The sequence below is a fragment of the Panthera onca genome, chromosome D1, assembly GCF_046562875.1.
Source record: "Panthera onca isolate mPanOnc1 chromosome D1, mPanOnc1 haplotype 2, whole genome shotgun sequence".
In the NCBI taxonomy this organism is placed as follows: Eukaryota; Metazoa; Chordata; class Mammalia; order Carnivora; family Felidae; genus Panthera; species Panthera onca.
The window spans coordinates 82,263,839-82,276,342 of record NC_138348.1 but is presented as its reverse complement, the minus strand read 5'-3'; the positions used below and the strand labels follow the sequence as shown (position 1 = coordinate 82,276,342).

Sequence of the window (12,504 nt, the reverse complement as noted above, 5' to 3'; positions counted from 1 at the left end):
ACTTTGTGATTTTAATTTGAAAAGCTGATTCTTTTTCATGTCTGGGAAATCTGTAGAGCATCTACACTGGCCCATGAATGCCAACTCTCATTCTAAGGGTATGAGAATGTTTTGCATAAACTAAACTGTTTGTTTTGCATAAACTAAAACCTTTTTTCAGGCTATGAAGGACAATATGGCAATAAATGACCGGGTTTCCCTACAAACATGTCTTCTTACAGCGTTAGTGGCTCCACTGGGAGAATGCTGTGCATTGGGGATCTGGTGATCCAAAAAGCACAACTGCAGTAGACTTTTTCCCCATTTTAGTACTCTTTCCAATTGAGCTCCCCTCAGTATAAACACTAGTCTATTGTTGAGAGTAGCTGTTTTCCACAGGCTTATATCAGACATCATGAATCTCCATAAAATTAAACCTCCTGTGGAGATTTAAGGAATATCCATATAAGTAAAGCCTCTTCCTCCCAGGAGATTCAACCTTCATTCAAGTCTAGGGTACAGATCAAGAATCAAATTTTTAAAGCTTCCCATAGTTGATTCTGATGCCAGGCAGTTTGGCAACTATTGGCATTTATGGAAGGCAGGCAGGGGGAGATTGCACGAGGAATTAAGAGTTAAAACTATATTTAAATACAAAACAGTATATATTTTAATAAGATTTGTAAGAATTATCTCTACTTCCTCCTTGAAGCTTATCAGTATTTTCAGTGGCAGGAATAAGTAGGGAATAAGTAGTACTCTTGGCCCTCATGGTTATGGAAGAAACAAGACATTCTCTTTCAGTCCCAAGAATGAAGCATGACCTGAAAGCTCTTCTTTCCACAGCGCTCAAAATCATGACTCAGCAACTATTTTGAATTCTATGTCAGAGAAATTACCCAGAATTAGCCCTTTTGTCCAGCCACATATGTCTAAATTAGTTTATAAGGTAAGACTTTTTTTTTAGGCCTATTTTTCAACTCTTTTGCTTTCTAATTTCTCCCTCTATAGTCTGTTTCTTCCCCACAGCCAACCAAATCTCTCTTCAGTGTTCATATGATTGCCATTGTCTTTGTCAATGAGTCTTCCAATAATCTCTGGGTGTTCATGTCCTGCCTCCTAACTCACTTATTTCAAACACAGTTTCTAGAACTGTTGCCTTTCTGGTCCAAACATTTTATGTCAAAACTGAAACTGTACTTTTATTATTTCATTCACATTTAGAAATGTTCTCTCTTGGTCCATAAAAGATTTGCTGAGGAAGGCAATCTTTGACTCACTCTGGCAAATACTTCCATGCTATAATTTATCACATATACAGATGCCAGAATAAACCTCCTAAAGGGCAACTTCAATCAAAAGCCTTAAGTGTCTCTTGAGAATATACAAATGAAACTTTAGACTATGTGGCAAAGCCCTCTAACATATTCTCTGGCTCTCAATTCTTGTACTCCAGCTGAAAAAGGATATTACACCTTCACTTTCCTCAAGACTGCACATATCAAGACAATGAAACTTCAAGTGCACAAACTAAATATGCCCAAGCAAGGGAAGAAATCCAATGGTCTAGAGCAGAAGGATGCAGTGAAGAAATACTTTAACATCTAAATGTTTCAGAAAAAAATCTAGTGCTTACAAGCTAGCATGGCTCAGAAGTATTTTCTACCCTTATGGCTTTTGCATCAAGGTTTCTAACCTAGAAATAGGTCAGTGTTTTCATGGTCAGGTAAATTTGATTGATGACACTGATAATGAAAGATAAAATAGGCTCATTTTACAAGCAGTTTGCAATAATGCCATGATCTTAAAATTAGCTGTCTCTGTATTAAAAACACTTAATTTTTTAAATAATCTCCTTTTTTATCTCCTTTTTTATAGCATTTATCAGTCTAACTTAATATATAGTGAACCTATACATTTTACCATCTAACTCCTCTGACAAACCCCCAATAGGGTGGGGATTATTTTTCTGCTTTGCACAATGATGTGTCTTTAGCACTCAAAACAGTGTCTGACATATCACAAGTGCTTGATAAGGCTTTACTGAATAAATGAACGAATGAATGAACGAATAAACAAAACCCAAGAGTGAAAGTTCCTGACCTAGGAGCCAGGCAATCAAGGTTCTAACTACTGTGACTTTAACAAATCATTCCACCTGTTTCTAAAGCAAAATGATAGCTCCCATGTTCTTCAAGGTCTCTTTCCACTCTAAGATACTAAACTTGGGATTGAAACCAAGCCATTTCTAAGTAAGAAGTAACATTTACTGATAATTCAATATATATATATATATATATAGAGAGAGAGAGAGAGAGAGAGAGAGAGAGAGACAATAGTCTGTGCAACTTCCCACCCTCCCACCTCCACATGTACATGAAGAAGGTATGAGATCATCATAGTACTAAAGAAATGCAGCTTCCAGACAAAGATATAAACTACTCCACACCAAGAAAACTGAGATAAAATACTATCTTCAAAAGATGTTTTCAAAGCAGACTATCTTCAACATGAGCAGATAAACTCCAGTAAGTAAACTAGGAAATTACCAACAAACCGTAAACTATGCACTTAACACATACGCAGGCCACCACTTACCTTTATGGTACCTGATGTTTACCAATAGGCGATAAAACATGTTTATGTTATCATGCAAAAAATTAGGGAAAAAAACATCATTGTGGGTATGTCATGGTTCAGGCTTGCAATTACAAGCCAACCAATATGATTCCAATTTTACTAAGACATTCTGTTTACACAGAAAATAAAAGAGATGCACTCTAACTGGTTCTGTTGGTCAATGCAAGTGTATTAAAAGAAAAACATAGGTATCATACCCATAAGTTACATTATTAAAGTCAGGCTACCCATGCCCCATTTTCTCCTGGGCACAAACCCAGAGATACAGCCAAGTAAAACATTTTTTAAAAAAGGTCATCAGGGGCAGTCTTCTTAAATCTTCCATAAGGCAGTCAGATTAACCTTTTTAAAATGCAAATATAACATCATTGCTCTGATTAACACACTGCAATGCTTCTCACTACCTTTAGGCTAAAATTGTACATCCCCTAACATATTAGGTCTTATCTACCTGCCCATAATCTTCACACATACCATTTTCCCCTCGGGTGTCCCATTTTATAGTGCCTTAGACTTAGTTGGCACTCAGGTACTTATTGAGTTTTACTGACAGGAAATACAGGCATAAACAGGCTAAAAAGAGTAGAAGAAAGGTACAAAAGCAAGTTCCTGAGTCTAATCTCTGATCCTTTTACTTATTAAAGTAACCAGCTTAGGTCCAATGAAGGAGTCATTCATGCTAAAACCCCAAGTTAACAAACGAAAACTTAAGCTTCTTTACCTGCTCTCTCAGAAAAAGAAGGCCTAAGTCAACCAACCTTTGCTTGTTTGCTTAGCACAAGTTACCTAACACAACTCCAAAACTTTCCTTTTCTCCATATAAGGAGAGTAACCCTGCTTTAACCAATCAGCAAGCTCCCAGTGCAATTTCTTTGCTCTTGTTCACTTTGGTCTAAAAATCTCTTGCCTTGTACAAGCTCTTCAGATCTCCTTTCTATCTGCTAGATTGGATGCTGCCTGATTCATGAATTGCTGAATAAAGCCAATAAGATAGTAGATCTTTAAAATCTACTCAGTTAAATTTTATTCAACACAACTTGGGTTATTGCCCTTATAAAGGAGCCAAAAACAACCTATTAATTGTTGATTAGCCATGGCTGCCTCACTGCAGTTCACTTTATACAGTAGATGCTCTGAGTCAAGCATCCCAACTTTTCCAACTCTACATATGAACATGAACACAAAAGCACCAAGAGTACTGACTTTAGGGATACCAATATATTGTAGAGTAGACAAATTCACAAATACAGAATTTGTGAATAATGAGGCTCAACTATATGTTCCTGCATCGCAAGTTATATAGGGCTATGGCATTTATTTCACTATCTAGTTATTTTGCTGGGATTTGAGCTATTCTAAGTCACTAATCACAGATAAAAGTCCTTTCCCTCTCTATCCACTCACGTTGTAATTAGCCTTCTTTAAGTTATGTTGTCTTAAAAGGAGTATATTGCTTCCATGTTAGCCTCTAATTCAGTGAGGACCCACCAGGTCCTCAGGGATTGGCACACAGTCACCTAACATAACAGTCAATAAACACTAGATAATTTAAAGAATACAAAAATCCTTAGCTCTGGTTTGAAATATTCAAAAACACTACGAAATTTGTTCTAAATGATCCTCAAGTACATGCAAAAGTTAGATGTATGTATATGTCTGTATAAAACTTAGTTTATTACTATATTGAAAAGAATCATGCTAGACATATCCAAATACATATTTTATTGTTTAATATATGACACTAAAATTCTATTTATGTACCTTATAATGATGTTTCTATAAAGGTTCACTAGGTTTTGCAAGGGAACTATTCATGAAACAAATATTTACTAAGCTTCTACTGAATATAAAGCACTTAAGTACTATGCAGGAATAGAAATGTGAGTAAAACTTTCTAACCTCGAAGAGCATACAATTTTCTTTCACAAAAGAAAAAAAAGGGGAGTTTCATGGAATTAATGTAGACCAGTAAGTTAAGACAAATTTTTTTTTCTTTGAAACATGGGACTTGTGATATGTTTCAGGTTGTTTTTCAGAGCCTGAAATTTAAAATAAGCCCTTCAATTTCAAATTAAATCAAATTGCATTCTTTAAAACACAGAGCTAATATGATGAAAATCTCTCTCAAGTGGCATGTTTTTTTAAAGACAGGAACTCCACCTGAAATAAGCAACTTTCCCAGCTGTTTCAATTGGTAATTGTGGGTGGTTTCTGTGTGGGTGCAAAAATAGGGTGGTTAAAAAAAGTGGAAAACAATAATTCAATTGTCCAACTGAGAGCCATTAAGAAGTAAAATATGCTTCCTCTACAGAGTTCAAAAGAAAATGTTATTTGTATAAACAATTTAGGCATTTGGAAATGTTCCACTTTAATAGATGACTTCCTGATTTATATAACCACATTTAAGTCAGTTGTAATGAGGGTTTATAATAAGTAATAGATTCTCTTTTGATTCAGCAAATGAGAAGGTAATCTGTTTCCTAGGTTTAATAAAAATCACAGGTCTCTTTGGAAGAGTTCTGTTGTAGTTGGTAATGACATTGTCTCTGGTTTGCAAATTTTTTTCCTAAGAAATGCTCAAGAAAAGTTGAATGGCCACACTCCATCTTAAAATATTAATAATATCTGTATGGATGAATATGTACAGCTCATCACCAAATTCTGAAGAAAACCTTTCCAGAAAGTATTTCATAAGTTAATACTTTAAAAGATGAATTTTACTGGGGCATCTGGGTGGCTCAGTAGATAAAGCATCCAACTTTGGCTCAGGTCATGATCTCACAGTTCCTGAGTTCGAGCCCCACATCAGGCTCCACACTAATAGTACGGAGCCTGCTTGGGATTCTCTCTCCCCTCCTCTCTCTGCCCCTCCCCCACACACACATTCCTTCTCCCCTCTCAAAATAAATAATAAACTTTAAAAGTTAAATTTTATTAGTTTAAGTTGAAGACAATAGGTTCTTTTTTAGTTAAAATCATTTATGATCTTTTAAGTACATTTCCTGGGTTTATAAATATACCAGTTATTATTTTTAACCTGAAACACAGGTTACTACCTCAAAGTGTTTTTATGCTATATAGGAATCCTTTTAAAACACACAAAGGAAACCATTTGCCATGCCTCCCACCCTGGACTATATTCTTATTTATCACTTGCAAAACTGGATTGAACAGTACCTTTCCATTGGACCTAACAGATGTATCCTCGAAGTGGATGGATTTATTTGGCAAAAATTTATGCATTCATTCCCCATAGTAATTTCTCTAACAAAGAAAATGAAAAAGAAACTTCCAACTACTCCTTTGAAAAATTTCTTCCACTTCATACCCTCTGAGCAGGCATCAATGATCACTCTCAGGCTCCTGTCTATACATACCAAAGTGATTCAGACTTACACAGTTAAGTCACTTTACCACTGTATCACACTTCTGAGAGGTAATCAAACAACAAATATTTGCACCTAGGCAAAGCACTCCTGGCTCAGGAAGACACAATGAAGCCCTTGTGACTTGAAATGTCACTATTTTAAATTTGTCTTAGTCTCACCTTTTGACATATTCTCCTAAAGAAGGAACAGGAAAGAACCTAAAACGTAGAGCACACTACAGACAACAGAGTATACAAAACTTGGTTCGGTTTGAGTTACCATCCATCCATCTAAACACATATAATTTGTACACAGGTTTCCATATAAAAGGTGTTGTGTTTTTTTTTTTTTAAGATGTAACAGGTCTTCATTCTAAGAACTATTAAGCACTAACCATCATTATTGCTATGTCTGCATACCTGCATTCAAAACAGTAAATACATGAACTAGAATACATACATTAGTTATGTCAGAAAAATGTGAGCAATTATTACGAATGTATTTTGATCTGAATTACCTAATTGATGGCCTCATTTCTCCACTCAGAGCTGGGAGTTATAACCTTAGTTGACAAGTGGTTGTGTGTTGTCTGTCTCTACCACAGGAATTTTCTGTTTAGGTGTGTCTAAAGGAATGACGTCTCCACCTAAAATATTTACTAGCAAACTGACTCTCCTTCTTGGTAAATGTTTAATCTCTTAAGAGCAAGGTTCATGTTGTCCAAAACTTTCCTGAGAGTTACCACAGGCCATCATACAACATCGCTAACCAAGCTGTTTATGCACAATTGCAAATGGACTTTTCAATGGTTTCCAAGATTACATAGAATGAACAAGATCTGCCTCATATTAATGACTCATATTTTTATTGGCACTAGTGCAGGCTGACTAATATCTGATTTTTAATCTAGACTTTTAAGACTTTGGTTAAAAGTGGTTTCAAATTATAGGCACCAAATACAGGAACAAAACAAAGTAACTTTCAATCCCCAACCCTGGTATGGATATAAATTCTGAAGTGATAAACTAAGATTTACAGCCCTTTATTATCCTATACTCTCACATGCTAAATTCACCTAGCAAAACAACCTGTCTAATAGGTAGATTCACATTAATAACTTTGAGCTTCTATTGTTTGAACAAGCCAGTGTAAACAGTGTTTTTAAATGGATAGTATTTTATTTTTTGTAGAGATAGCCTTTATTTCCTACTAGTAAGGTTTTAAGGCTAGACATGACTTTGGAAGTTATCAATTCCCATGCATGTCTTTACACCAGTACTGACACAGTGGGCATCGATTTTTGCATTTACACACATATTACTTACTATGTAAATATAGTTAAATGATGGTACATTTGGTATCTGGTCTACCCATATAATTCTTTAAGAAGGATGGAGTCTTACACCAGTTTGTAATCACTCCATACCCTCCCTCACCAATTTCTAAGCCCCAAATGTCCAGCTGGTGAACTCCTAGCTCCCTCCTAACTCAAGATCTTTAGTCAGTTCAAAAACTAAAGCAGTATACAAAGCAGGCAATTAGAGCAGCTGTGAGAAGTTAAGTTGGATGGATTCAACAAGCTGCTTCCCACCAGGCTAGCTCTGTAATTGGCAGATAAAAGGGAGCCATCAAAAGCTAACGTACAGTTCACTTATCCTTAGAGAAGAGGAGTAATGACCTCTAACTGCTCTTAAATGGAAAGGAGGGTGCTAAAGAGAGAGCTCAAGGATGCTGTCTTGCTTGGGACTTCAATTCTGGAAACAACTGACTTGTTCTCTGAGCCTGAGAAATTCCAGACTGGGTCCCAGACAACTAATTACATTTTGCTCCCTTCCAAACCAGCAATGTCTCACTAATGCTGAAAATGAAACAAACAAAAAAACCCCAGCAAGCACAAGTCCAAAAGGGTGAGAGCAGAAGGGGACACATGACGAGTGGGACTGACTTACAGACCAGACACAGGCCTACACATCTAAAACACTCCCGGAACAGCTTCCACAAATTAGGTAATTATATTGATATGGAAACAGCACCTTCTTTTCCTTACTTTGCTCAGAATCTGTTTTTCGCCATATTCCACTATAAGCACATTGAAAGCAGACATCTTATTCATCTTCCTACCACCTTCCCACCCATTCCCACCACAACTCACAGACAAAAAGTCTGCAAATGTCTTGACTTTACAAGTTATTTTTCATTGACATTGCTTACTTATAAAGAAGTTTTTGTAAGTCATCGTTTTTAGTGGTTATATCATTGGTAAGTCTTAAAACTCCTCTGGCTGAGAGTGTCATGCTATTATTACTCAATACTACGTACGAGTCACAGCGGTCCCTATTTCATTCCTCTTATTAAATCAGAGGAATAAGAGGCTGAAACTGGGGCTTCAACACGCTATTTTAAACAAAGCTGAAACTATGTACCTTCCCATGCAGAATTAAACCTGATGAGAAAAATAAAAATAAATAAAACTGATAAAGGTGGGTAAGGATAGTTCTTTGCACTGTATCCACTCCAGCCTTACCCAACAGTGTCAGGGATACATTCCTAGGTCACTATCCTTGGAACGACAACTTGCAATATCCTCATCATTCCTTCAGGTTAGGAACAGTTATTCAAGTCTTTTCCTCTTTCTTATACAGTTATTTCAAAATGTTTAGAATGTATTTGAGGGCTCAGATAAAAAGTGTTGGGTGGTGAGGATATGCGAACATACCTATATTTTTACTTTATTTGTTTCTTACAATTTTTTTACAATACTTTTTGCTCTAAGTTAGGTTTTCCTAATAAAGTTTTAATGTTTAACTCAGATTCCCAATAACAGGAGCTACATAAGTCTCCTGATTGAAAGCAACAAGCAATATTATATCTACCCCTACATAGCATTCATCTTCTGTCCCCCAATCTTTTATCTAACTCCTTAAAGCCCTCAAAATACTAGAATTTCATCTACCATTCACTGCCCACCATAAATGTTAACCTACTGATCAATTCACACTTTTCAAATCTAATCTGCAAGAGCCACAACAACATCCATTTAGCCAAAGTGGAAAGAGACAAGCAGACCAATGTTGAATATCAAATTCACCACAACCTGTGAAAATCACCTAACATGCCTGAAATGCTGCAGGGCATGTATTTAAAAACCCTACCACTGCAGTTACATGTGACTTCAAGAAGGTATTGTAAGTAAGAAGTTTAATGGAAATTAAGAGAAATATGCAGAAATGTTTACTGTACTCTTTAGCAAGACCAACTACAAGAACCTTAAATGTTCTAGAGTTTATTTCATAAGTTTATGTATATGAACCTGATGGAATAATTTGAAGTCATGAAATCATTAAGAATCATAATATCTATGAAAACCCAGAAGTATTTACCATAATCTTCTTTAAAAGAAAACAAATTTATATATATATAATACATATAATATATGTATATACATGTATACATAATATGTATATAATACATATATAATATGTATTATATACATATTATATATAAGTAAATACATATATAATATGTATTATATACATATTATATATAAGTAAATACATATATAATATGTATTATATACATATTATATATAAGTAAATACATATATAATATGTATTATATACATATTATATATAAGTAAAAAATTAAAGTTTATAGGGAAAATTATGTCATTTATTCAACAATTTAAGGGTCTACCATGAGTCAGGCCCTAGGTCAGGGGCCAAAGCTAAAGTAGTTTTAAAAAAAGAAAAGACAGATCTGGCCTCTGCCTTCTTTGAACTACAATTACACTACTAAGTGAAAATAAATGCTATTATATAAATATGTGGGTTTTACTTTTTCTAAATAATAGTGCTAACATAGTAGTATTTTAGTAATATAATCTAGGCTTTTTGGCCAGGTGTGTGTTACAAAGCCTATGCTGGGGGCTAGACATTTATGAAACAAATGTCAAGAAGTATTACACAAAAATGACAACCATTGTTCCAAGTGCCAGTGGCACATGATCACTGATGGTGCCCTTTCTCATTCATTCTGTAAAGAGAAAGAAGTCATGCTGATGAGGCCCATGTGGCAGTCCTCAACCTTCTTCCGACACGGCTCAGCTACTTTTCATCACAGCATCACAGGGAGGAGGAGTCATTGATGACTTCAAGAGACCAGCTACCTCTATACCCACTCAGAGTAGCTAACACTTCTAAAGGAAAAACCCAAAAAAGTGACCACCTGGCACAGCCCCTCTGAAAGCCTGCCACCTTGACCACCCTGTTGTATGCATAATGCAAATCCCATATGCAGCAAGATCTTGTTGAAGAACTCTGCATTCTGCCAGTGATTTCTCCAGAAGGAACTTTTGTGAATGTAGGCAAGCTAAAGCCACACAGTGAATCCGACTCATTCAGCTTATCTTCTCCTGAGAGCCTCTTTTTGGTGGGGATAAAATTGCCTTTTCCTCTCACAGCTAGGTTTGGACTTGCTACTTAGGTTTTCAGAAATAAAAATATACTGTTTATGAATACATATATAACTGACAAAACAATGAAGAAAAAGAAATGGTAGAGGAAGCAGAGGAAGGTGATTGTGGAGGGGCATGTCAGGGATTATGAATCCTTGCTACTCAAAGTATGGTCCATGGACCAGCAATGTCAGTATCACCTTTAAGTCCGTTAGAAATGCAGAATCACACACTCCACCTAAGATCTTCTGCATCAGAATCTGCATTTCATAAGATCTCTAGCTGTTTCATATATACATTAAACTTTGAGAGTCACTGTTCAAAACACCTGTAATATTCTGTTTTTTACACCTGGAAGGTGAGTACATTTAGTATTATCTCCTAAATGTACATATTCTATACAGACTTTTGATTATGTGGCATGTCTCTAATTCAGCCTCAAATGGACCCACTACCTACAAACTGTTAAGTAGTGATTGTTAAAATGTAGGGAAAAGGAATGCTACATGAATCTGATCTTCAAACAGTAAAATCAGATACAGATTAAAACTTCAGAGATCACATAACCCAACCTCTTCACTTTATGGGAGATAAAACATCTGAATCAGGAATGGGCATGTCTAGGGGTCAGACTGCTTAATTATTAAGGCAAAGTTGGATTAGGGCTCAAGTTTCCTGATCCTCAGTAATGTTCTCTATCCTATAGTAATACTGGTTTAGTACATCATAACTGATTTCTTTCTTTATAAACAAATACTCATGTTAAAAGAAAAATCAAGCTGGGGCACCTGGGTAGCTCAGCTGGTTGAGCAACCAACTTCAGCTCAGGTCATGAGCTCGTGGTTTGTGACTTAGAGCCCTGAGTTGGGCTCTGTGCTGACAGCTCAGAGCCTGGAGCCTGCTTTGGATTCTGTGTCTCTCTCTCTGCCCCTCCCCCACTCATGCTCTGTCTCTCTCTGCCTCTGAAATAAATAAACATTTAAAAAAATAAAAAGAAAAAAGAAAAATCAAGGGGTGGGTGCCTGGGTAGCTCAGTTGGTTAAGCGTATGACTTCAGCTCTGGTCATGATCTCACAGTTCTTGAGTTCGAGCCCCGCATCAGGCTCTGTGCTGACAGCTCAGAGCCTGGAGCCTGCTTCAGATTCTCTCTCTCTCTCTCTCTCTCTCTCTCTCTCTTTCTGCTCCTCCCCCATTCATGTGCGCACATGTGCTCTCTCTCTCTGTCTCTCTCTTTCTCTCTCTCAAAAATAAACAAACATTAAAGAAAATTTTTAAAAATAAAAATTAAAAAAAAGGAGAAATCAAGGGGCACCTGGGTGTCTCAGTCGGTTCAGCATCTGACTCTTGATTTCAGCTCAGGTCATGATCCCAGGGTCCCACATTGATCTCCATGCTCATTGCACGGAGCATGGAGCCTGCTTAAGATTCTCTTTCTCCCTCCCTCTGCTCCTCTCCCTCACTCACGTACTCTCTCTCTCTCTCTAAAATAAAATTTAAAAAGAAGAATACATTTTTAAAAAGAGAGAAACCGGTCTTACATTTTTTAAAAAGTAAAATAATTCTTAAAACCAGTACCTTGTATATTTAATAGTGGATGTCCAATATGTATTTGAGTGAATGATTCACTTTGAGGCAGAGACAAACATTGTTATCTACCTCTCATCAAAGGGCTGAGCTAAATTATAGAATGATGAATAAATAATTTCCTTATGGAAAAAAACAAGAGTTCAATTTTTAGACAATATATAATACTCTCCTCTACAATAACCAAAAATTTCCCTAATACTTTTATTAAAGTCAGAATATTTTACATGTTTAGTATTTGGGTACGTGAAATCTGTTTGATTTCAATGAAATCACTATCTGAAGCAGGACTTTTAAATTACATAGAATATTAAAGAACAGTAGTACTCACCAATACTAATTTCATCATCTGTTTCAGCATCACCAATACATTCAAATTGGAAATCTTGCAGTGACTGGGAAAATTTCTGTACTGCCATAGACAGATCTGCAATTAAAAAGTTTTAAAAAATTGTAAGTTGAAGATACCATGAGATACTC

The 12,504-nt window shown here is 36.0% G+C and overlaps 1 protein-coding gene across 1 annotated transcript in view; it reads right to left on the bottom strand.

Annotated features, from left to right (window-relative positions):
• The window catches only part of ARHGAP42 (Rho GTPase activating protein 42), a 316,690-nt gene that overhangs the window by 228,580 nt on the left and 75,606 nt on the right, over positions 1-12,504 (bottom strand). The window contains exon 2 of the mRNA XM_078432969.2: positions 12,356-12,451. Coding sequence (XP_078289095.1) covers positions 12,356-12,451 — 96 coding nt within the window. The remainder of the gene's footprint in view (positions 1-12,355; positions 12,452-12,504) is intronic.